Source organism: Vespula pensylvanica, chromosome 2 (genome assembly GCF_014466175.1).
Source record: "Vespula pensylvanica isolate Volc-1 chromosome 2, ASM1446617v1, whole genome shotgun sequence".
Classification (NCBI taxonomy): Eukaryota; Metazoa; Arthropoda; class Insecta; order Hymenoptera; family Vespidae; genus Vespula; species Vespula pensylvanica.
In genome coordinates this window covers 13,653,953-13,680,139 of record NC_057686.1, presented here as the reverse complement: position 1 = coordinate 13,680,139, position 26,187 = coordinate 13,653,953, and the positions used below count along the sequence as shown (strand labels likewise).

General features: G+C 27.5%; 5 protein-coding genes across 7 annotated transcripts; 1 reads left to right on the top strand and 4 right to left on the bottom strand.

Annotated features, from left to right (window-relative positions):
• Positions 1-521: 521 nt before the first annotated feature.
• Positions 522-7,890, bottom strand: LOC122637764 (gamma-1-syntrophin). 3 transcript variants are annotated; one of them, XM_043830109.1, is made up of 10 exons: positions 7,332-7,890; positions 6,373-6,477; positions 5,920-6,118; positions 5,387-5,512; positions 5,107-5,268; positions 4,853-5,037; positions 4,601-4,759; positions 4,240-4,464; positions 3,953-4,156; positions 522-3,766 (listed from the first exon to the last, which is right to left on the bottom strand). In XM_043830109.1, exons 1-10 carry the CDS (start codon positions 7,392-7,394, stop codon positions 3,659-3,661), a joined length of 1,536 nt encoding a protein of 511 aa, XP_043686044.1. In that variant the 5' UTR covers positions 7,395-7,890; the 3' UTR covers positions 522-3,658. The 3 variants fall into 3 exon arrangements, with proteins under 3 accessions (XP_043686044.1, XP_043686045.1, XP_043686046.1); XM_043830110.1 differs by having other exon boundaries at positions 5,920-6,115; positions 7,332-7,888; XM_043830111.1 differs by lacking the exon at positions 7,332-7,890 and adding an exon at positions 6,557-7,110 and having other exon boundaries at positions 5,920-6,115.
• A 224-nt stretch (positions 7,891-8,114) lies between these two features.
• LOC122637765 (mitochondrial nicotinamide adenine dinucleotide transporter SLC25A51) lies at positions 8,115-10,272 on the bottom strand. Its single transcript, XM_043830113.1, has 3 exons — positions 9,927-10,272; positions 9,294-9,560; positions 8,115-9,209 (listed from the first exon to the last, which is right to left on the bottom strand). Exons 2-3 carry the CDS (start codon positions 9,438-9,440, stop codon positions 8,499-8,501), a joined length of 858 nt encoding a protein of 285 aa, XP_043686048.1. The 5' UTR covers positions 9,441-9,560; positions 9,927-10,272; the 3' UTR covers positions 8,115-8,498.
• Positions 10,273-10,688: 416 nt separating this feature from the next.
• Positions 10,689-13,661, top strand: LOC122637938 (very long-chain specific acyl-CoA dehydrogenase, mitochondrial). The gene is made up of 8 exons (XM_043830477.1): positions 10,689-10,834; positions 11,176-11,386; positions 11,461-11,679; positions 11,782-12,210; positions 12,320-12,583; positions 12,667-13,023; positions 13,106-13,318; positions 13,393-13,661. The coding sequence occupies exons 1-8, from the start codon at positions 10,770-10,772 to the stop codon at positions 13,528-13,530; spliced, it is 1,896 nt and encodes a 631-aa protein (XP_043686412.1). The 5' UTR covers positions 10,689-10,769; the 3' UTR covers positions 13,531-13,661.
• Positions 13,662-15,231: 1,570 nt separating this feature from the next.
• On the bottom strand, positions 15,232-18,776 carry LOC122637658 (leucine carboxyl methyltransferase 1). The gene is made up of 4 exons (XM_043829945.1): positions 18,391-18,776; positions 17,593-17,776; positions 17,179-17,530; positions 15,232-17,089 (listed from the first exon to the last, which is right to left on the bottom strand). Exons 1-4 carry the CDS (start codon positions 18,598-18,600, stop codon positions 16,885-16,887), a joined length of 951 nt encoding a protein of 316 aa, XP_043685880.1. The 5' UTR covers positions 18,601-18,776; the 3' UTR covers positions 15,232-16,884.
• Positions 18,777-18,938: 162 nt separating this feature from the next.
• On the bottom strand, positions 18,939-26,182 carry LOC122627381 (integrator complex subunit 1; the record flags this gene model as incomplete). The annotated part of the gene is made up of 12 exons (XM_043808473.1): positions 18,939-19,113; positions 19,253-19,525; positions 19,596-19,786; positions 19,934-20,058; positions 20,150-20,612; positions 20,687-21,001; positions 21,073-22,863; positions 22,950-23,627; positions 23,756-23,908; positions 24,006-24,181; positions 24,285-25,574; positions 25,709-26,182. Coding segments are annotated over 12 exons (6,045 nt in total), but the record flags the coding sequence as incomplete, so codon positions are not given.
• Between the last annotated feature and the right edge of the window lie 5 nt (positions 26,183-26,187).

Genomic DNA, 26,187 nt, shown 5'->3' with positions numbered 1-26,187 from the left:
TCCCAGCTAACTTTAGTAACCGTTCGCTTGGAATCATTACGAAATATTTTAATGTTCAAATCGTACAATGCTTACCCAGAGGCATGTATCATCAGTCTTCTTTAAAATGCTATATTTATCAAAAATATTGGACTTTGCATGATGAATATATGATTTGATATTTTTTCATAGTTCGTTCAATTGATTACTAAGTGCAAAAAGAAATATGTTATAGCGCAGTAACATTATTTTTTTAATTTTTAAAAAATTTTAATACCAAGAATCTATAATAGAAAATAAAATTTCTATATTGTTAATGAATAAAAATCGTCGATTAATGATGAAATCTTGAAATAACAATTAACGATTAAATATTTTAAATAGTTCTAAATTATTATCAATTCTTGTTAAATATTATCAGTGTAAAATATTATGGTACAGTTAACAAACTGTTAGATCTATTAAATTTTAGATAAATTAGATCAAATTTATAAGTCAAAGGATATAAAATTGAAGGAAGTTATATTAATTAAAACATCATCTTTAACTTCTAACAATAATATATTTCGAAACATATTGTCAATGGGGGATAAACATTATAACAGATAAACTATATGTTGAAATATAAGATTCTTAAGTTTGCAAGCTTCTTGAGTTGATTTCTTCAGTCCTGCACAAATGTACAATTATCGAAAATAAAAAGAAAAAAAATTGTACTAATAAATTTCGTACAATATAATTATTTCATGAATACAGAGGCAGGACATCAGAATAATAATAATATTTTTGAAAAGAAATAAAATATTTAATACAATTTCGAACAAATATTATTTGTACAACTATGTCATTGCATTTCATCTAATAAGCTAAAATGCAAAAAATTCTTGTAGATTTTATTTCATTGAAGAATCTACTATCGCAAAGTTTTGCTAAATAATTAATAATTTATTTATTTTAGATGTAGAGAAAGCAAATATAAATAAATCAATTACTATTAATTATATCATAAGACAAATGGTATAAATAAAATATAAATATAAATATAAGTAAAAACATGTAACAAGATAATGTTTTGATGTATACTTTTTTTTAGTAAAAATGCTATAATAAATATCCCTATTCATGTACTTATGTCAAGTAATATTCTAAAATTCTAATCCTTATGCAAAAGTGATTCTTCAATGACTATACATTTCGTTGACAATGAAATTATCTAAGATGGACAATTAATTGAATTATAGTCTTAATGACATTAAGCTTCTTCATTTTCGTTTTGTTTTAACTAAGTCTTCTATACACTAGAATTGTGCAGTTCTTGATGAAAATCTAAATTTAACTACAGAAAGCGTTATGTGTAATATAAATACATTATTTTTTATTTAACAGACGTCAAAAAAATTGTATATAACAAAATGGCTCATAACAAATGTTATCCTTTAAAAATGTGTGAGATATGGAAACTGTATTTCTAAGTGTAGAGAACAAGCTAAGGAATAAGCTTATTTATAATATTTTGGTTTTAGTATTTATTTTTAATACTTCTATTTGTTATCTTTCTTAAAAACATGACATAGATTAACAGATTACTCTTCTGAATTATTTACTAGTACTGCATCATATATTTGAATTAGACAACGCTTCTGTAATTAAATTCAGTAACAGATATTTTAATTTATATATAATCATTCATTGCTATCATGTACACAAACTCATTTACTCTTGACACATGCTAATTGTGAATAAAGTTCAAAAGATCTTAAACATACACTGCTTTACATTACAGATTTTGTAAAATGGCAACTGGTACATAAAGCAGTGTTTATGATACAATACTTTCCCATAAGGATCAATTGAGACTTTGACCATGGTAACACACTGATGTTTCAGACTAGAAAAGTACAATTGGCATTAATTTTACAATAAAAAGAAATAAAAGCTGAATTGTTATATTTTCTATGTTACTTTGTAGGCACTTTCTACGAGTAACTGGAGACTCTTAAAATCGGTAATAAAAATTAAATTCATAATAATCTTCTTAATAGTAAGAACTATTTCACTGTATTTCACTGTGCATTACTACTTACATTATAAAATTCTTATAATTATGAAACTTTAAATGTAACTAACAATGAGATGCATAACTAAATGTTACACCATTATTTAAGAAAGTGAGTATAATATTTACTCTATTTTTTCACAATGATATTTGTTCATATTTCTTCTAAATAATATATGACTGATTTACGATGTAAACACTGTTATTTCTTTTATTTTTTGCTTCGACTGTAGAATATTTATAAACATTCATCAATCAGCATTTATTGTTTTAAATGGACATCTTCAACAAAAGATACTGTATAGAGATACGTATTATATATATATATATAATAGAACATAATAGTGAGAGAAAAGATGGATAGCATAAACTATATGCATAAAAGAATATTTTAATTTATAAACAATTTGGATTATTAAACTAAAATTGATTCTAAAGAATAACAAATCGTAATATAAGAATTTTTTATTTTCTACAAAAAATGAATACTTTTTATTCTCTAGCCTTGATTCTTGTAAATATAATAATTATTATTATTATATATTAACACTTCACAGAATACAGTATCAATAGATTCACTCTTTTATGTACTACTCGCTTTTCTTTGTCAATATTACATCAGTAAATAATTTTTTAGATAGCTACCATGGTCGAATGATATATTAGTGCTTATTGCTATTGGCATGTATTTATTTCTTTACTATATTACGTTTATTTATCGAGCAATATTGATTTAAACAGAATGAAGTATTAAATCATCTTTAAAACTTAAAACAAAATTTAAATATTTTGTAATTATTAAATGCAACATAGTTACTTGGCATTTTACATATATATGTATGTAAAATTTCGTGTACTAAGGAACTATGTGGTTTCAATGCGTCTTTGAATGTAGTTATTCTTTGTTCATGGTTTTTAAGGCACCGAATACACATGGTACATATTTAATTAAAAAACATTGTAACATTTGGCTAGAGAAATATGTCACCACATATTTGTCATCTATTGCTGTAACTTAAAAATCATGAACGGCTATATTTGTTATACTGTAAAATTGAATTTATTATACATTTATAGAATACCATGATACGTGTTTTTATAAAGGCAAAAATCAATATAATAAATTTGTTAAAAAATTTTGAAGCAAAACAAGATTTAACATCATAATTCGCTCGTATATTTAAAAGCAGTAGTGTAATAATCACTTGCATACATTTAATACTTTATTTTTAAACATTTATTAATCTGGTCAACTTGTTAAACTGTATAGCAATTAATATTTTACATGAACTTAGAATCAATATTATAATTAAAGTTTTCAATGTATCTCACAGAAGTGATAAAAAATTGATCAAAAAGTAAAAAACAATAAAAAAATTGCACATTATAAAATTCATTTCAAAAGTTATTCAAAATTTTCATTATAAATCAACAAATATAATTGAAAAAGTTATAACAATGTTTCGTAATTTATAAATAGAAATATTTTTGGAAATACTGACTAGTATTTGACATATCTCTCTGATTGATTGACTGTGAATCACTTCATTTATTCGCATAACAATAACAAAAGAGAAATGTAATTCTCTTTGTAAATTATCACTAGTAACGTCGAAATATCTTTTATGGAGTTGTCGATGTTAAAAATGTGGGATCGACTGCAGCAACTTTTGCAGTAAGAAATGCATGCATACAGAATAATAAGTTCTGTAGCTGAGAGCACTCCAATTCCTGTGAAATATAAAAATGCACATTCTTCACTTTAGCAAGTTTTGGAATGCTTTATATTGTATAATAAATTCTTTGTATAAAATCTACTATATAATAAATTCGTAATTTTTTAATTTAAATATTCTACATAATTGTGTGGAAAAATATTACACGTTTGCTGACTATAAGTAAAATTTAACAGGATACCTTTGTCTCTATTGCAATACTATCAGGTTCTTGAAAGTGCAATTTAAGTCTGCTTTTGCCATCATCACTAGATCCTCTCAATTGAGAAAATTTGTAACGCCAAACGATTTCTCCAATTCCTTCATAAGAAAGAGTGAATCCCTGAGTCCATTCTAATGTCAAACCTGCACTTCTGCTATTAAATGTGACAGGAAAAGTTTTACTCTGAAATTTAGAAATTCTTACAGTGATAATAAAACTATATTATCTTATATATTTAAGCAAGTAATTACTCGATTATTACTGACTTTTAAATGTGTAACAGCTGAACATACAGCAGTATGCCATGCAGCTTCGACTCTTAATAATTCTTGTCGAGTTTCAACACTTAAATATCTTGGTGGTTTACCCGGACTTTGTGCCAAGAAGCAGTGTTGTCTTTCATCTACATTTTCAGACTCTCTCATTACACGAAACATAGTCTGATATACTTTAAACGTTAATGCACATCGTGACCAATCACCTATATTACACTACAAAAAGAAAAAAAAAGAAAAAAAGAAGTAATGTTATGAACAATAGTATAATAAAAACATATAATATACACACGCGCGCGCACCACGTATATCAACTTCGTATAATAAAAACAGTAAGATCGATTATACTCACAGGTGGTGTTTCAAATAATAATAAATCAGGCCCTTTCAGAGCTAGAAACCTTGGCCTATAACTCTGCCATGGTTGATTACTATTGCTTACTGCTTCATTTACCCAACCCATGTATTCTATACGTTCACCTGGTCCAAAATTTCGATTGTACAACTTCATCTACAATTTATCAGAAATATTTGAAATTTTTCATGCATACATACGTATTTATTTCGGGTTACTAAATAATTTAAAAATATGTATTTAAATTACCTGTAAATGAGTTAAACCTGTAATATTATCAGTTATATATTTTAACCATTGACTCAAAATAGCACTGTCGTCACAATGTATCACACCAGTACGTGCACCATTAAGGCCTCTAACTTCAAATGCATTTCTACGTAACTTATCAGTGCCAAAGATATATCTTGTTACATATGCCATCATTAATGGGACTGTAAAAAATATTTATTATTTATTATTATGTAAAAAATTATGAAGAATTTGAAAAATAATCTATTAACCTGTAATAACATCCACCCATCTTTTGTACTGCATCGAAGCAGATGATGCATTTGAACTTTGTCTACTATGACCACATCTAGGACTACCAGCTTGTCTATTTGGCGATACCCAACCATCATCTGCACTTCCATTTGCAACATTATCTAGTTTTTCTTCTTTTTCTAATAATAATAAAAAAAGAAGAAAAAAAAAGAAAAAAAGATAATTATAGACTTATCAGTATGAAATATGTAGTTAAAAATGCATTCTCATTTTGCTTTTTAAATATGATTCAATTACCATTTTTCTGCAGAAATGGCTTTGCAGCACGATAATGTTTGACAGTTAAAACAACTATGTCACCGGCATTCCTTAAGATATTAACAGCATCATCATGATTACAAGCTGTAATATATTCTCCATTCACTGTATAAATACAATAAAGAAATAGATTTATTGATTATTTTAATAAACATAATAAATATAAAGTAAAACAGAATAAATAATATTTCTAAGCAAGTGATATTCAAAAATCAATAATTTCTATATTTTAATTTATTCAAAATAATTAACATAGATATGTAGTTGTTAACATGTTGACTACCCATTACAAATATACTTGTAGTAAATACATGTGATAAGTATGATATGAGCAAACAATACGTTAAAGGAGAATGAATGTGAAACTATTGGAGAAACTGTCATGCTTCCATTTATCTGTTTGAATAAAGTGATATTACAAGCTTCATTTCTTCACATCTTCATATAAATAGGTCATGGAATATATAATGTAAAGATTTAAAGTAAATAAGAATAATTTAATAAACATTTACCTTTAATAATAGCATCACCTACAAATAATTGGCCACACTGATCAGCAGCTTGACCTTTATAAATTCTAGATATGAGTACTGGAAGTTTATGTTCTGCTCCTCCTTTTATACTTAATCCCAACCCTCCAACTTTTTGTCTAGTAATTTGGACCATGCGTTCCTTAGCATCTAATGGTGGCTTATTATGATTTGCTACCTGCTGATATTAAGTGTTGTCATTTACCAATTTTTTTTATAAAGTAAAATATTTTGTAATACTAAAAATTATAATTAAAATTATTAAATGCACTGAGAAAGATAAAAAAAAAAGTATATGATCAGAAATAATATAATTGTAATTCTTCTAGAGAAAGTACTTTCCACAAAATAATATATCTCAATTGTCTCAATTAATAACATTAATTCAATTCAGACAGCAATGAAATTAATACAAATAATAAAGAAGCACTTTACCTCTAAATCTTCTCTTTGAAGTTTTAATACTTCCATGGACAGATACAAACGCATAGGAACCGGTTTACTTTTCCCATCGCTAACAGTTACCATTCCCCTCCTTACCTTTAACCATATGACAATACAATTTAAAAAGAAATAGAAAATAGTACATACATATATATATGAAAAATATGAAAAATACTTGATTTATTATAAATCAGTTTATTTTTATTTTATTCATATGAAAATATAACATTTTATTTATAATTATTTTTATGATAAACATGTTATATTTGATTAAAACGGCAATACTAATAAGTAAACGCTGGATAAATATATCTCAAAAGAATCATAAAAATTAGTTTTCCCTATATTGATCAATTAACTGCGCCGTTATCCGTCGCAAGCTCCTACATGTTCACAGAAGCATGCGTATATCCGACGAAGAATTCAAAATAGAACTGCGCCTTTCAATATAAGTTTATTCAAAAATTTCGATTACGCGCTCAGATAAAACCAATCACCGATATTTCCTGGCTTTTACGTCAGCGTAGTAAACGCCATTTATCGAGAACTACTTTCGGCATTTTCTTTGAATATTCAAAAAATTATCTTGACATCCTTTTCTAATTTAAATTTATGATGGTTTATCCCGACTATGCAAGCGCACGATCGGATGATCGATCGTTATTCAAAAAATAGCACAGAGACAAGGGTAAGAGAAAGAGAGAAAGAGAGAGAGAGAGAGAGAGAGAGAGAGAGGGAGAGAGAGAGAGAGAGAGAGAGAGAGAAAGAAAGAGAGAGTAAGAGCTATTCTAATATCCTCCTTTCCTACTTGACTTATTGATTCCCGAAAGTTGAACGAACATCACGAATTAAATACATGTAAAAAAGTCACAAGTCGTGCTCTTTCTCTCTCTTTCTCTTTCTTTTTCTTTATTAGCTTTTCTTTGATTAACATCAAATCTAAATTATACCTTGAGCTTCTGATCAATCTTCTCCTCGATCGGAGTGCTCATTTTCGTCGCGTTGATTCTCATTATTCGTTTCAATTATCCAATTTCCCTACGTACTCGGTTACATTACCATGAGTAGTGGACAATCGTGTCTTGAAGACGACGTCGATGCTGATCGTTGATATAGACGAATACGATCGCATGTTCCTTACACTATTTTTAATTAATGAATGTTCATTATACCACGAGAAACGTAAGTTGCACGATCGTAAAAACGAATATGTGTCTCATTGTCGAGCTTTTTTTCCGAGGCACATGAGTGACGCGACGATACTTTCGATGTCAGATTAAGGTAAAGGCGATGCATCAGAGTGCAATTAATTTCGTTTCTTTTATCTTCGCTTATTATTGTTATATTTCAAGAACACGTAACTATTTCACACGCCGATATTTTTGGCAGAAGTCAACCATCAAACTTTGATAAAGGATAAAAGGAAAAAGCCGCGCGATTAACGTTCCTTCATCGCTGCTGTTACTGCTAGCTGCTGCTAGCTAAAAGCCACCGAAAGTCCGCGGCCGTGGCGCATCGATTTACGCAGTGCAATGCGCATAAACAGCGCTTTATGTTCAGCCAACTCTCGCGGGAAACATGAATTTTACATATTTTTTGAATATAAATTATTTTGAATATATGATATAGAAATAATGAAATAACTGTATGTAAATTTTGCCTAATGATTCTATTTATTGGAAATATTACATATTTTTTATATTATTATATATTCAATTTAAAAACTAACAATCAACAACCAATGATCATGTTGTGTTTATTTAGTACCATTCAGTGATTACATTTGATTAAAAAATGAATTAAAAATATTTATAATAAAGAGAGGATCAAATATTTTCAATAAATATATGAATTATATGAAATTTATGTAAGACAAAATATTAAACATTCTTGCAAAATATTTTTACTAATAATTGCTAAGTTTACTTATTCTACAAAAAGAAATTACGCAAAAATAGTGTATCACAATAAATTGTATGTAAAATAAGTCTTATCTATGCACTCCTGTTATTTTGCAATAGAATTAATGTGCGCTTAACACACTTAATAAGATAGTAACACTTAAGACATTAATAAACTAAATTTTGCTAGTATTATTTATATACATTTTGACTTTTTTAAAATATAATAGTTTTCAAAAAATCATAAGATGCATTTATTATACCCCAACTAATAAAAGAACGTATATAATTTAAATGCACACCTTTATAAAACCATCTTATACTTTTATTTCTAGATATATATATTTCACGTGAAACTGCTGTAAATTTTTCAAACGGTTCACCTATCTTAGATTGCATATGTATTTTAATTACATTCATGGGATAAAATACCGTACTAGTAAAACCACCAATTAAAGCTCCACAAATAAAATTTGTTAACAATGATTCTTGATTGCCTAATAATACTTTTGATTGATCACGAAGAGTAAAGAACATAAGATTAGAACATCCATTTCTGTAGATGATAGGGACCAAAGCACGATAACATTCTGCTACTCCATAATTAGTTAGTAGATATTTGAATGCATGAGGAGTATTTTTAAATTTATCATAATACCGCCAATCTTGCAATAGTGTTTGTACTCTTTCAAGTGGCGTGAGAATAGCTTCTGCAGCACCAGCCATATTGGCAGCTAATATTTTGGCAACCAATTCATTTTCTGTTAACATGTACAATCTTTGTTTACATCCTTCATATGTACTAAACATTAAACTAACTGATAGAGTTTTTTGACACAATGGTGGTAGAATGCCTCGATATAATAATTTTATTCCTTCTTGAGATAATTGTTGTAAAGCAGTACCTGCTGGAACACCTTCTAAAATCTATATAATATGTAATAGTTTAATTATATAAATTTATAATTATAAAATAAAGAATATTTATAAAAAAATTTTTGTTATACCTACCTGCCTGAATATGATCTTATTAAGAGGAAAGGTAATAGAAACATTAATAACAGCTGCACCCCAACCGCATATGAATTCTTTGAAATCATTATTATTAAGTCGTAGCACTGATTTTAATGTAACTTTTGGGGATGTTATGTTACTCATATTAATATTATTTTTGTATATATGTATTTAAAATATCTTTTATTGCCAAGAAGGATAGATTATATACATTTCTTTTTTACTATCTTTTGTTTAAAAATTTTTTCCAGTTGTGACTTTTTCCTAAAATAATATTCCAATAATTATTTAATTAAAAAAGATATATATTGGATATCATTTCAATTATAATTTGAATATCTTTATTTATGATTATAAGATTATTATAAATAAGTAAATATAATTATTATAAGATAAAAATATATATAAAATTGCTAATTGAAAAACAATTATTTAGTCAGCATTAAATATATTAGAAACTTGAGAGAAATATCAAATATTAAGTTAGCATATAAGTGAAAATTTATTTTTATTTTTATCAATAATTTCATGATTAAGGAAATGTAGACACAACAATGTGTCAATCTTTTCATAAATTAATATATATTATATAACTTAGATTTTTAATTTTAAGATAAATGCATAGCTTACATATTTGTAATCACGTACGAATCTCAGCTCATAATTGTAATATATCCGTGCTACGAACTTCGAATAAATTTTTAATTGTTTCTCATCGTCTTTTGTTATTACATTATTAATTTCGAAACAGAATAATTCATTTCTCGTTGATTATTATCTTTTTTCGACGTTAACTTCTTATCAAATTCTTTTTTGCAATTTCAAATAAAACCAATGAAAGATCAAATACACTGTAATAAAAACCTTAATATTTGTAAAACTATTAACCTCTGTATTCTAATTTCTTTTAATAAATCCTTTTAACATAATGATGAAATTTGCTGTTGTCAGTCAAGATTGCAACGATATATGTGTTACATATAACACATTTTAATACAGCAACCATTATAACCGATAGTAGGTAATGATAATTGATGTCGACAAAATCAATTTCTTTGTTAATATCTTGATATTTTTATAATAATTTTTGCGCAATTTTCAAAAGTATATATATTATACATATCTATAATTATTAAAATAGATTACATATTTTAACACTGAAAAAATAAATAAAACATTTGACAAGTAATTGATGATTATGAAGCATGATGTATATATACATGCATGCATGTGTTTCATATGTATGAGAGTATCATATAAATATCACAGTAGCATAGCTACGGCCATTTTATACGACGAATGTACGTAGAGTTAATAGATCAAGTGTACGATATTTTTTTTTTATATATTTTCGCTAAATTTTATTGTTTTCTTATTTGTGTTAATTTGTAGGTATTCAAGAATATAAATTGTATAAGATTTTATTAAAGTTATTTGGTGTTTGTTATCATTTGGTAAAGAAAATCTTAAAAAATGATTCGTTTGGCAAAGTATTTTCCATCAGGAAGTTTTAGTAGAATTTATAATATAAATATGAAGTAAGTCTAAAATTTTGGTAATCTTAAATATATTATATATACGAATATAAAAACACAAATAAATATTCTTTAATTAATTATATATAGTAAAAATAATATATATTATCTATTATCTGCATATAGAGCAAAATAACATATATAGAATGGACTTTAAACTCTTGTAAACAGTATAAGGTCACATTCGATTAAATTTAAATATTTTGTTTAAATTTATTTTTTTTTCTTTTTCACAATTTTTCTTTATAAAACTTTTATGTTTACATAATTTACATTTAATAATTATTAAGATATATATACATTTTTTTTAAATATAATATTTAATGTGTATATGTTCCATCCAGATGTTATGCAGCTACTCAAACTGCTGTTAAAACTGCAAAAATAGAAAAAGTAGAAAAAGCTGGTACTGGAAAAGAAAGCCAATCATTTACTACTAACATCTTTCGAGGACAATTGCAAATAAATCAAGTATTTCCTTTCCCAGAACCATTAAATGCAGAACAAATAGAAACAATTAGAATGTTTCTTGATCCAATGGAAAAGTTTTTCGAAGTTATGATCTTACTGTATTTCCTTAAATTTCTTTATTTAACATAACTTATTAAAATGTAAAACTCTATTAATAGGAGGTCAATGATCCTGCAAGAAATGATGAAACACAAACAGTAGATGAAAAAGTTATTTCAACAATGTGGGATCTTGGTGGCTTTTGTCTTCAAGTTCCAAACGAATATGGTGGATTAGGACTAAATAATACTCAATATACTAGATGTGTTGAAATTTGTGGATACTATGACTTGGCATTTTCAATTGTTTTGGGTGCACATATGAGCATAGGATTTAAGGTATTCTATATATTTTTTAAAAGTGAATCAATTTTTAAAATATACTTTTTCTATCTAGATAAAGAGTATTTATTAACATATTCTTATGTTTTTCATATACAGGGTATAACATTATTTGGTACACCAGAACAAAAAAAGGAATATCTTCCTAGAGTTTGCAACCGTGAATATGCTGCATTCTGTTTGACAGAACCATCTTGTGGATCAGATGCTAGTGCAATACAGTGTCGTGCAGTTAAATCTGATGATGGATCCCATTATATTCTTAATGGTAGTAAAATTTGGATTTCAAATGGTGGTATAGCAGATATTTTTACTGTCTTTGCAAAAGTACCAGTTAAAGATCCAAAAACAGGAGAAACAAAGGATATACCAACAGCTTTTATTGTTGAAAGAGGGTTTGGTGGTGTAACAAATGGCCCACCAGAAAAAAAAATGGGTATTAAAGCTAGTAATACAAGTGCTCTTTTCTTTGAAGATGTAAAAATACCAGTAGAAAATCGTTTGGGTGAAGAAGGACAAGGATTTAAGGTAAAACATGTATATGTAAATAAGTATAGAAACAATCACATTATGTATAATTATATAGAGAACAAAAAGTTCTATTATTATCTTATTTTTATTCCTTTTAATATCTTAGATTGCAATGAATATTTTAAACAATGGTAGATTTGGTATGGTAGCAGCTCTAGCAGGTAGTATGCGTTACTGTATTAAACGAGCTGTAGAACATGCAACACAACGTGTACAATTTGGACGTACAATAGATGGCTATGGTTCAATTCAGGAAAAACTTGCACGCATGACCATGTTACAATATGTTACTGAATCTCTTGCATACATGATTTCTGGTAACATGGATAAGGGTAGTCAAGATTATCACTTAGAAGCTGCAATCGGAAAAGTAATTTATAATATAATATAAATTTATAATATAACTGAATGTTTATATACGGTGTTTATATTTTATATAATTCTTTTTTCTAGTGTTTTGCATCAGAATCTGCTTGGTGGGTATGCGACGAAGCTATACAAATTCATGGTGGCATGGGGTATATGAAAGATACGGGATTAGAACGTATATTACGAGATCTACGTATTTTTAGAATATTTGAAGGTGCAAATGATATTCTTCGTCTATTTATTGCCCTTACTGGTATACAATATGCTGGAAGTCACTTAAAAGAATTACAGAATGCATTCAAAAACCCTACTGCCAACTTAGGCTTAATCGTTGAAGAAGCAACTAAAAGAGCAACTAGAGCAATTGGTTTGAATTCATCTTCGAATTTCGCACATTTAGTGCATCCTAGTTTAGCAGACAGTGCTGCATTATGTACAAAAGTTCGTTATAGTTTTGATTCATATTAATTTTGTCTTACATTATATACTATCTACATTAATGTAATATTATAATTAATTTTAGAATATAGAATCTTTTGGAGTTTGTATAGAAACAACCCTTGTAAAATATGGAAGAGGAATTGTGGATGAACAATTTATTCTACATAGAATAGCACAAGCAGCAGTGGATATATATACAATGGTTGTAGTAATGAGTAGAGCAACTATGGCTGCAAACAAAAATATTGCAAGTGCACAGCATGAACTTCTTATGGCTCAGACTTGGTGTGAAGAGGTAAGATATATCTTGATATTAAATATTTTCTTATTATATATATATATTCGTTAATAATAATTATTGTATTACAGGCATCTAGTCGTGCTACATATAATCTAAAGGTAGTAAATTCTAAAAAACATTTAGATCTTTTTGATAACTTTAGTAAGATTTCAAGAAATGTATGTGATGGTGGTGGATGTGTACAGCTAAATCCTCTAGGATTTTAACTATAAGAATATATATTTATATTGATTGAGAACAATAGGATAATAAATATAAATCAGTTTTTTCATTGCTAAAAGATTATAATCATTATATTTATATATGATATATAGTATATAAATTTATTCAACTATTATTATATGTGTAAACTTGTGTATACTAAATATAAAAACAATCGATTTTTTTTTGGAAGGTCTATTTTATATTATATACTAATATATATATATATATATATATATATATATATATATATATTATTTTACTATAAATAACGATTATACTGTTTTTATAATTATTAAGTGATTTTTATTTTGATTAATGATAAAATGTAAATAACTACTTTTTGAATTGTGTTCTTTGAAAAATAGCATTTTTAATATTTACTGAAAATCAATTTTATATAAATTATAAATAGAACAGTAAATTATAAAAATGTGCCTTCAGTAATTGAAAATCTGTGTGAAAAATACCTATTTATCTATGTTATATATTTTTATATATTTGGAAAAAAATCACAAATAATTCAATAGATGTAATTTTACATATAAAATGTATTCATAACATTGACAATTATATTTTGTGTATTCTTGATATTTTTATATAAAAGAAAAATTGTAAATAAAACATTATGGTTTACAGTATATTTAGGAGTTAGATGCCATTTATTTTTCATTCATCTATTTTACAGAGTAATAAAATAAATGTTTAAGTTATTAAACAATTTACATGACTTTTAAAGATATTTTTTGTGGAATAAATTTTTTATTAGATACCTTTTAAATGGGAGAAGTATGATATATATATCCTGTTCCACTAAAATGACATTGTTAAAATACTTGATTTAATGTTATGTAGTTGTTTATTAATGTCTCCCATTTAAAGAGATTTCTATTTTAAATATATGAATGTATGTAAAAAATAATTTAGAATAATAACTAATTACTGTCTTATTTTCCTGATTTATAAATACATAATTTAACAATATCACAAAGTTTTGCAAAGATGAAAATACATTCTCTGATCATCTTAAATATATTTATAATGAAATGGAAGCACACAAAATATCTATATAGTTTTCATATTTTTCCATATGTTTATAGTAAACATACATATGCTTATGAATTAATAATTTTATAGAGTGAAACACATGCAAAAACATAGAGTTGTTTAATTTATGGGTATAAAAAAATGCTGTTTAAGTTTAAGAGCCAAATATTCTGTTACCAAAATATGTAATTATAATGTAATTTTAATAAATTTAATAGCATAAAAATAAGCTCCATGAAGTAGTTTAAACTATAATTTAATATAATATAGTGCGCCAAATTTTTTAAATATATTAAATTTGATAAAAATATTGATTTTAGTACCTTTCTAATTTTTAAATTTTATCTCACCTTTAAACTGGCAGTGTTCAATGAAATTCAAACTTTAGTGAGATTATAGTAACAAATAATTTGACTCTCAAACTTTAATTTAATTTGAACACATAGTATGTTAATAAACTTCATTTACATTTTTTGCGTAATCATCATAATGAAACTATTGTGAATAGATTCAATTTTCTGTATATATATGGTATTCATACAATTTATGTAACATTTTTGGTTATTGTATTAATAATTTTGAATTATAATATTCGGAAAAAATAGAATGTTATACTAAGAGAAAGAGAGAGAACGAGAGAGAGAGAGAGAGAGAGAGAGAGAGAAAGAGAGAGATCATTTTATTTTTGTTACTCCAGGTATGCAAGCACATCTTTAAAAATATACATTTAATAAATATTCCATCACACACTTTCTTATGAAGTTATCCACATATATGTTCAGATAATCTTATGTCTAAAAGGTGATTCTTAGAATATGACAAAATAGTTTCTGAAATAGAATTGATACAAATCTGAAGTTCAGGTATAAAATATGAGATTTAAGGAGAATAATAATTTTATTGCATTAATTATAATATAACACTGATGAAGCTATATGCACAGAAAATATCTATACAAGATAAATCCAACATTATTGAGTTAAGGACATTTTTAATGTTATTTATAGTTTGAATATACCATAACCCTGATTTCTCCTCATATGAAAATAAATCTTTATTAATTCTTTTCTATAAATTTACTACTTGTCTACCAATAATGTACTTATTTAACTTTGTATTGACTGAAATAGAATTCTTAACATATATTCTTTCACAAAAATATATAATATATATAAAAAAAAACATGAATTTATGCTGTATTCATATGCAAGCATTAATAATTTATATTTATAATTTGAAAAAAAGCAATTCACATATATAAATAATAGAATCAAAGAAAAATAAAATGTGATCGTTGTTATCTCAAACTTAGAATTGTAAAAAAGATTGTATACATACATATTTCTAATTATATCATATTTGTATTTATGACATTATTTTCATTGTTAAGTAAATCTCACTTTCGTTGCACCTTACGTCATAACCTTAAATAATTACCTCTTAATAAGAGAAAAACTCAATACTTTCTTTATATCAACACTCAATTATTATTATTATTAAATACTATTGCTTTTATGGCTACCCAATAATCAATGTTCTTCTACTTATAATACAATATAGATAACATTTTAGATACAAATTTTTGAAAGTTTTTATATCTTTTTTTATGTCACCTGAATATTGTTTATATTATTAAATTGAAGAAATTTCTGATTTAGATACAACTTCATATTAAATTTCCATGTATATTATTTAGTCAATATGCTATTTATATAGAATTTCATATGATCTGTGGAACTACTCCCATTACTTTCTGCTGTTACTCTCTTCTAGTGTAACAGTTAATAATACATAATAATAGTAATAATAATATATATTACTTACAATAAAAATGTTTATAAGTTTAACTATCTATTTTTAAAGTTTGGAAGCAATTAATCTTATATGTATGTAAATTGAGGTTTCATTTATACAAGAAAGGAGTAGTTTTAAATACTGTCAATTGACTATTGAGTTGCCTATATCATTGTTATATAAATAATTATCATGGGTCTCATTTATATTATACTGTTTTATATTATTTCTTAAAAAATAAATAAATTCAAAAGAAGACAGAGGAATATATATTTGGTGCAGTTTAAGACATGTACACACCATTTTAGAGATACAAAGAAATAAATTTTTCTTTTGAACTAACAAAAATATTTTTACTTTAAACAAATATAATATAATAATTATATAAAACTTCTATGTATCTATAAGATTTGCAATGTAATAATTCCCCCTGGCTATTGTAATAAATGACTCATGAACTTACCAATATTTGATTATACTTTATCACTACCTGGAGTAACTGAAAAAGTTTTGGAAAATCAACCCTGTGCTATAGACAGATTTTTAAATGTTTGTCCATTCCAAGCAATTGCAATGCAATAATGTTGCAATAATTGAATCAGAAGCTCTCGTTCGTCAAGCATTTCAATATGCTCAATTCGAATACGATCTGTTTCAAGCAATGAATCGTAAACTTCTACCATTGTCCAAGCATTAGAACCTTCCCACCCATTTACTGTAAATCTAAAAGAGAAATCTTCTTTGTTATGTTTGAAGTAATTTTGAATATAGTGAAATCTTATCAATGTGTATATAATATAAATTAAGCATACCGTCTTTGTTGAGTTTCTAACGTTTCACAGTCTTTAACTCCTGCTAATAAGCATCCACGACTACGCAAATTTGAGAGCATTACTTGCCCAAATTTATCCTTCATATTTACTTGCTCATAACTTACAAATATACTATTTGGAAACGTTACTGCAAGCCATTTTAATAATGTTGAAGCTGCACTAGTATCTATATATACTAGAACACATTCAGCAAGAAACATAGTTGGTAAATTAAAGTTAACTTCAGCTTGTGTTAATTTTTTGTCTAATTCATATATATCTCGCAAATCTGTTCCTACCAAATGGTAATTAGCAGCATGTAAATCTATTGTTGAAAACCTGATTTCGCCATCTGTAAGATAAATTTAAATTAATATTTTACTATGAAATAAACACTATATTTTAATACTTTACCTTCTGTATTTAATGTATCTATTAATTGTTTATGTTTTTTGATGTGATAACATTTTTTGGCTGTAATACTTGGAAAATCTAGCTCTACAAAGTTTGTAGGACTGTTTCCAGCATTTCTGAGCTTCCAGTAAAGTGTGTCAAAACCAGCACCCAAATTTATAATTTGACCTTTGTCACCAGACAGCTACACCAATTTTAGAAAGTATATAATTAATTTTATGTAAATAATATTTTTGATTCTTTCTTTCAAGTTTTTTAATACTTTTCTTTTATCAAAGAGTAAAGATGATAAAAATTCTTTAATGTATGAATATTGCAAATTGTGCTTTATATCTTCTATTTATAGAAGTAGTAGTATTTCTGTAATATTTTTTCAACTGATATTTTATAAATAAATTAATAAAGTATTTATGGATAAGATTTATTATAGGATATCATTGTTAATAATTTGTTATTATGAAATTCAAATTTTAAAATAACAGATATTTATATTTAAAGTTAGTTATATCATTATTTACCATTTTCTAAATAATGTTAAATATTATTATTTAACCATAAAAAATTATGTTTTTGATAAATAATTATAAGACAGTATAGATTTTACATTGACCTATATCACACGTTTGCTACAAAAGCAGATCACATCAAGAAATTGGGGCAGGGCCTCGGCCAGGTCAAGGTTTCCGGCACTGTACATCTTAGTTACACGAATCAGCTGTACCACTTATTGCTTCCGTATTTTAGGTTATACTAAATTACAAAATCGTATTTTGAAAATTCTGTATAACTGTTACTCACTTTAAGGAATTTGTCGATGAATACTTCTATGCCCTTGACCCTTGCGTAGTAACCACGATTGATCTCTGGTGGCTTTCGTGTAGTTTGTTTTACAAAAAAATTGATGAATGGATCAGACCAGTAACCAAGTTGCACTGCATATCTTTTACACTCACTGGCATCATCATTCGTGGCCTGTATGGCCTCATCGTCCGCCATATCTTTAATCATTACACTAAAGTTTCTTAACTTCAGTTGTGAAAAATTATTATTTTACGTTTCCTGGGTGTTGGATCTAATACTTGTACCTCTCGGAAAACTGCACAATCGGCCATACTGTTCGAAATACAGGGCTGTATCTACTTACACCCAATGTAGGGGTATAATAAAGGGATGAATTCGTTCTTAACAGTAACGTAGTACCACTTTCAGTGGCCATGATAAAATCATATTATAAATTTTTAATAATAAAATTTTTTAAATACATATAAGACATATGCATAAAAATATGTTTTGTAAAAATGATAACTATCTAGAAAAACTATAGTAAAAAAGGAAAAACACATTTCTTGTAATTATGAAAAAATGTATTTTTTTCTGTACAAAATGTGTTTTTTTTTTTTTAAATCTAACAACCTCGTTGTGTATTCAACAAGGCAATACTTCTATTAATATAAGGAACGGTATTTACGTTTGAATTTATTCCCAACTCAAATACTTTTTCCAACAAGGGTAATGCATGTTCTGAAAAAAAAAATTTTTTTTGTAAATATAAAAAATATTTTAGAAAAATTTAATTTATTTTAGAAAAATTTAATTATAAATATAAAAATATTTTAGAGGTAATATATTTTGATAATTATATTAAAAAAGAGTATATTACCTTGCATACATAAAACAATTTCTGGTAATTTATCTAAAGCTGACATAAGTATGTCAGCCCTAGGATTGTCCAAACATCGTTGGAAAGCAGATAATATGTTTATATTAGGAACAGGATGATGTTTTAATGCTCTAGCAAGTAAAGTGTGAGCTAATGTCCTTATGTTACCCTGTGGTGACACAAGTAATTCTGCTATATTATCGATTATTGGTTCCAACACGGCAGGTTTACGAGATGACAAATGTTCGATTTCTTGAAGAGCTCCAAATACATCTAATGATAATTAGTAGTTTTATTTATTTGTTAACAAGTCTCTTTTGTAAAAAAATTATACTGATTATACCTTCTCCATGTAATCTGCTAAGTATTGCTAGTAAAGGTTGCCGATGCGCTGGAATTGCAGGTTCTGATGGAAGTGGACTAGGAGCAAGTGTTAACAGTATCTCTTCTGTATCTTCTCCTTCTCTTGGAATTGGAATCCCTGATATAAGTGTCCTTAAAATGGCTAAATTTGGATAATGTGCCTGTAACTCACTATACGCGAATTCAAATAAGAAGATGATTAACATTTTGTTTAAACATTTGAGTACGTGTTCCTCATATTTTTGATATAATAGAAAAGGAGCGCGATCACACTTGTTAGCACTCAAATGATTTTAAATCCAAAAGAAAATTACTTACTGAAGAATTTGGGCATGTTTTTGTAAATATTTTAATGCTCTGTTGGGATCATAAGAGATATATCCATATAGAAAAGAAACAAATCTGGTTAATAGAGGTGTAAATTCTTTCATTGGACTATAAATCTAAAAATATAAAAGAAAGGTAATAAAAAATATTAGTTTTGGTACATTATTATTAAATCAGATTTTTTTTAATGAATATTATAAAACATACCTGAAAACATTGAAAATAATTTTCTAATGTATCTTCTAAAGCTGTTTTATGTTCTTCATTAAATATATAAGGTTGTAATAATTCCAACAATCCCATTACTTGTACAAAAAGATTTAAATGATGTCCCGTCCTAAATTGATTATATTCCATATAACATCGACCCATTAATGATGAAGCTAGCATTGGAAGTTGTCGTAATACTAAAATAGGATGTACAGCTGCTATTTTTCTAGCACATAATTCAAATTCTTGAGATTTAAAAGTCCAAGCTTTTTGTCGCGGTGTTGCTGCCAAAGCTGTCAATAAAGAATGACTCATACAATCCAAGACTGAACCAGTCCATCCTGTTATTTTTGCTCCAGCAACAAACTTTGTTGTTTGATGAGTATCCAAGTAACATATTACTTTAGGTATTTTCATATACATATGTAAGAGAAATTGATGTGCCATATCAGTATTCACACTGAAAAAGATACAGATTTAGTATTTAATAAATTAATAAATACATATAAGTATATATAATAATATTCAACAAACCTGGTATTTTGCATCATTTGTTCAGTTAAATACTTTACTACTCTAGCAATTAAATGGTCATTTGTTGAAATGCAGTGTAATAACAAATCAAGACGAAGTTCCATACGAGTAAGTGCAGCATTTCTATTTTCACAGTTACATATAATAACAGCTTCAGCTACTACATATGCAACAAGGTTTAGTAATTGTTCTTTTTGAAGTAATAAAATATTCTCAGGTACATAATGCTTTGGTGTAAACTTATCTCGACCTTGCCAAAGTTTTGGATTGCATGTCAATGCCCAAAGAAAATCTAATACAGCACTTGGATCATATCTGTTTTAATCAGGTAAAGTTGTTAGCTATAGAAATAAATTCTTATATGTATTAATATTTTTTCTACATACCCATCGTCATATTTATCTAACAAATGTCCTACGCATTTATATAAAGTAGTCCAACTTGCTCTGTGTGTTAGAAGTGTTAACAAGTATGGTCTGCAGGAATGCAAACTCAGAGTATTATTATCCATATTTACGTGTACTTTCGTTTTTCCAAATAAAAGTTTCATTTGAAGATTAGGACATGTATCAATTAATTCAGGTTCTACAGAAGCTAACCAATCAATCAACAATCCTGTTCGAGATCTTACAATGCCTTCGTTACTGTCAGTAATTAATAATCTTGTCATAGCTTCAATAAGAACATCATTCTTCTGTTGTTTAAGACTAATATCTAATAATTTTCGACCTACTCCTTCCAAATTTACAGTATCTGTATTTTCTAAAATTGCTCCAGGATCTCTATTTTGCATCAATATAGTTAATTCTCTACGTTGTGGTGTATTTGTTAACTGTACATTTGCAAAATCTCTTAAAATTGAGAGAATGGGTGCTTTTATATCACCAATCAATGATATTAAATTTAAACACATATTTCGTGCCAATTCAACCACTTGTTTTGGAGTTGATAAGCTTTTTAAAGGCAATAATATTACACGCATTAAAGTACAAGAATATTGAGACATGTGTACTAGAGATGCTAAGAATTGTTTTACTTGCATTGAACTTAAAACACTACATATATGTTGTATTGCTAAGACTACAGCTCCACTTTCTTTAGCTGATTTTTGCAAATCTTTTGCAAGTGTTTTATGTAAACGACGATAAGCATCTATTTTTTGATTTAATGAAATATTTTCAATAAATAGTCTATTAATCAGATGCGGAACATCAGTTTTTACAGAGCACTGAATAACAGATTGCTTCTGTACCATAGCACTTTGTGGTAATGGTTCTTGTAATTTATTTATTGCCATGGCATTTTCTTCCGGTAAATGCGGTTCCAATAATTGCAAAACTTGTACAAATACTAATCCTCCTGTTGCTCCTCTTCTATGCTGAACTTCAACTAGCTGAGCCATATAAGTCTTATCAAGTACAGCCTCTCCAACTGAACTTGGATCAATTTGCACTCCTGCATCAAGTGTATGTAGTAATTTACTCATTGAAGAAACAGGTATACCAAAGCTTTGAATAAAAAGAACCAACTGTTGTGGTTCTAAATCTTTCAAAGCTGCATCCACTAATCGTGGTACGTTACTTCTAATCATACGTAACTTCAACCAATCTGGAATAAGCAATGCTTCCTCACTTGTATCTACAAGAAAAGCTTTAGGTGGATCTGCGTTTAAAGGAAACCACGTTTCTAATAAATTAGCAAATAGTTCATCATCATCAGATGAATCATAGGTCAACAGTATTATCATAGCATGAACTACCAAAATATGCATGGTACATTCTTCTCCACTGCTCCATTGAACAAGAATTTGATCTTGACTCTCAGACCACGTATATCCTTCTCCTCTAGGAGCTCTAGCTTTTTCTAGATAATTGCAAAATATTGCCATAAATGCATGTAATGTCTGTTTAGTTTGATGATTATCACCTTCAGGTTGTGGAAGAATTGCTGCTATAATTGTACTACGCTCAACCACTAACTGTGAAATTTCATTTGCTAAATCAGTTAAATCAGGTAGATCATCTTCAGTAGTATGTGCAGCAAGATATGATATGTAAGCATGTACAAGATCAGGATTATTTTCCACTTGGCAGGCACCACGAAGAGCTGTGGATACTAAGGAACGTACTGATACAAAATGGGGTATCGATGGTAACTTACGTAACAACCAAATTTCTCTAAAATAAAATTATTCTCTTTCAAATAAATGTAATAAAATGCATTATTGTATATTATACAAGTTAAATATATACAGACAACCTACCTATCAACTTCAATATCCATTTCCATAGTTTCCTCTTCAAGTGGTATTGAATCTAGAACCATCTTTAATCCAGTAATAGCTTGGAGACGGCTACTGCTTTGTTGACTACTTAATCTTCTCAAAAAATATTCTAAAACTTCATAGGCATGTTGTTGATCTTGATTTGGATCAGTTAATAAAGTTTGAAGATGAGCTAATAATTGTTGTTGTCTAGGCTGTTTTTCAGCTGCTTGAGTACTTGTAGATAATAAGAATTCACAAAGACATTGTACAGGTAGTTGACTAAGTGAACCTTCACTATTCTGTACCAAATCTGCTAACCATGGCATACTTTGTGATGAACTTTGTTGTTGTCTTTGTATTATGTCTAATAAAAAATCTGGCTTTCGAGATCGACAAAGCAAATGTCCCAATCTATGAGATACATTTAAAGACTTAATTTGTTCTAGCACAGCTGGTGGTGGTCTCCTAGCAATACCAGTTGGATCCATAGTTATTAATTGAGATAAAAGTAAACTGTTCTGTTCAGAAATTTGTATTCTTGTTGATGCTGCAGCCAAATGAGATTCATATTCAAGTATTTCTTGCTTTTCTATCGCTTCAACTTGTAATTCTTTGGCACGTTCTTGTTCCATAATTTCTGGTAAAGCCATTGTAGGAGGAGGATATGCAAAATGACTGAAAATATTTAATCAATGAAATATATATAACATGTTATACGTAACATTAATATTTAAATATAATATTAAATTATATACATATATAAAATATAAACATTTTCAATGTTATTTAATATACTTACTTACTTAGTAATACACATTTCCATAAGAGTTCTTAAAATAGGATATCGTTTCCATGCAAGAGCGCCGATTGTGGAAGGATTATGAGCAGCTAAAATTAACAACATTATCCATCCTTTCCAGTATAAATTTGATATTGCCAAAGTTGGTGGTACATATCTAAAATAAAAAGTATTAAAAATATATATTATTATACGAGTTATATAAGCATAAAATATAATAACTAATAATAGTTAATGCGACTATAGTAATTTACCCAGCAGGTATATTTATTGTTCCTGGAGGTTGGTAAATACAAAGATTGAAGATAAGTTCAATGATATCCGTTTTGTCAGCTTGTAACATTGGAAAACTTTCTGTTGAATTTGCTGCTGCTCTTCTTATTAATTGATCCGTCAAATCTAATGTTTCTGAATGTGTAATACTATTATCCTATAGATAAATATATTTATATTATTGTATATAATTTATAAATTAAGCAAATTATATTTTTATATTAATATTTTATATATTTGCAATTTTATATCTTACTTACTTTAGCAAATCCCATCAATAACAACCGTAATAATGTGGTCTGTAATAATGGAACATCTGATACAAGACGAAGATAAAACACTCTATCTGATTCTGGTGGCCAGTTATCTAATTTATAATAATGTTCAGCAGATTCCAGCATTAATATTTTATGTAAACCATGAAGCAGTTCATTTTTACCAACAAGATACATTTGTTGTGCGGAATTTCGGAGCCATAAAACTGCTTCATATTGTATTGTTGCAACTAAATTTTGAAAATGATGTAACAAAGCTACATCTTCTTTATCACCACGTTGTGCAAGAGCTGCTGCTTCCTTTACTTGTGGACTGATAGCCAAAAGCATACAAAGGCAAAGTAAATCAATTAAAGATATGAACACTCGTTCTTTGAATTCAAAGTTTAGTAATTGTTGTGCTATATCCTGTCTCTCCAACATTAATGTACGTGCGAATGTAACTAAATTAATGTCATGTCGACAAACACGTACAATTTCTCTGAGTAATGCACGTAAAGGTCTCAAATAATCTTCACGATTCATTAATAAATCTTGAAATATTTCTGCAAGTAATTTAGCTGCTTGCTCAGGTAATGTTTGAAAAATTACAGCTAACATTGGCATATTATTCGGATTGCGTGCATTAGATAATTCGTTATAAATTGTATGTTTTAATATCGTAGATAAATTTTCTGGATGGAGACCAATCAGTTCCTTTACTCCATTTAAATATAAATTAATCACAGCTTTAGTCTTTAATCGCATTTTTACTAATTGACTTATAACTTCTACATCTTTCTGTGTATGTGAAGTACAATTGTAACAAATATAACTGAGTAATTCCTGTGCAGGTCTCATTAATTTAGGATTATGTAGCCACATTTCTAATCTTGGAACAGCTATATTTCTGATTTCTACAAATCCACATGCCGAAGAAAGTAATCTTAAAAAATTTCTTGTAATAGATTCTGGTTGTCTCCTATTTATTTGTTCCTTGACAGCTGTTAATACAATATACTCTACATTGTCTATACAATGAGTATATCTAGAAGTTACTGGAAATTCTATTTTTTCTTTATCTCCAGAAAATTGTACAGTTGACGTTCCTGGTTCTTCATCATCTATTGTAGAAGGGCTATGACAATCTCTTGGGGTTAATACTGATAATTCTGTTTGTAATACACTTCTGGGTGGTTGTCTTGTATTAAATCCTGTTAATATATTATCAACAAAGCCCTTACACTCTTCATGATCAATCCACACACGCTCACCTAATGCATCTTCAATATAAAGCTATAAAAATAAAACAAAATAAAACGATAAAAAGAAAACAAAAAATAAACGACTATATACTACTAATTTAAATAATATAGCAATATATTCTGTTATATCATATAAACAAAAATTCTAGAATTTATTGTAATAACCTGTACAAAAATTTCTGGCCAATTCTTTTTATCATGAAATCCTTTCATTAACAAATTTGCAGCCAGCACTGGTACAAGTGGATTTCCTTTACTTTTGTAATTATGACCTTGATCTCTCTTTAATAAAGATGACAATGCATGCAGTATACAATCATTAGAAAAAATTGATGCACGAATTTTGGCTAAATACAGCAATCCCATATATGTAAGTGTTTCCGGTTTCCATCTTTGATTTTTAAGAGTTTTTATAGCACCACAAATTATACCAATAACTTTGTCACCCTCATCATTATCATTAGCTTCTAATACTAATGGAACAAAATCTGCTGGATCAGATTCTGTAGCAACAGCTTCCCATGCCTCGGTGCTAGAAAATGGTGGTCTTTGATGAGTAATATGTTGGGCAAGTTTAGGCTTTTTTTGTGGAATTAATGACTGAAGAGATCCTGGTTGTGCCTCCTTTTTACGTTCTGCGCCTA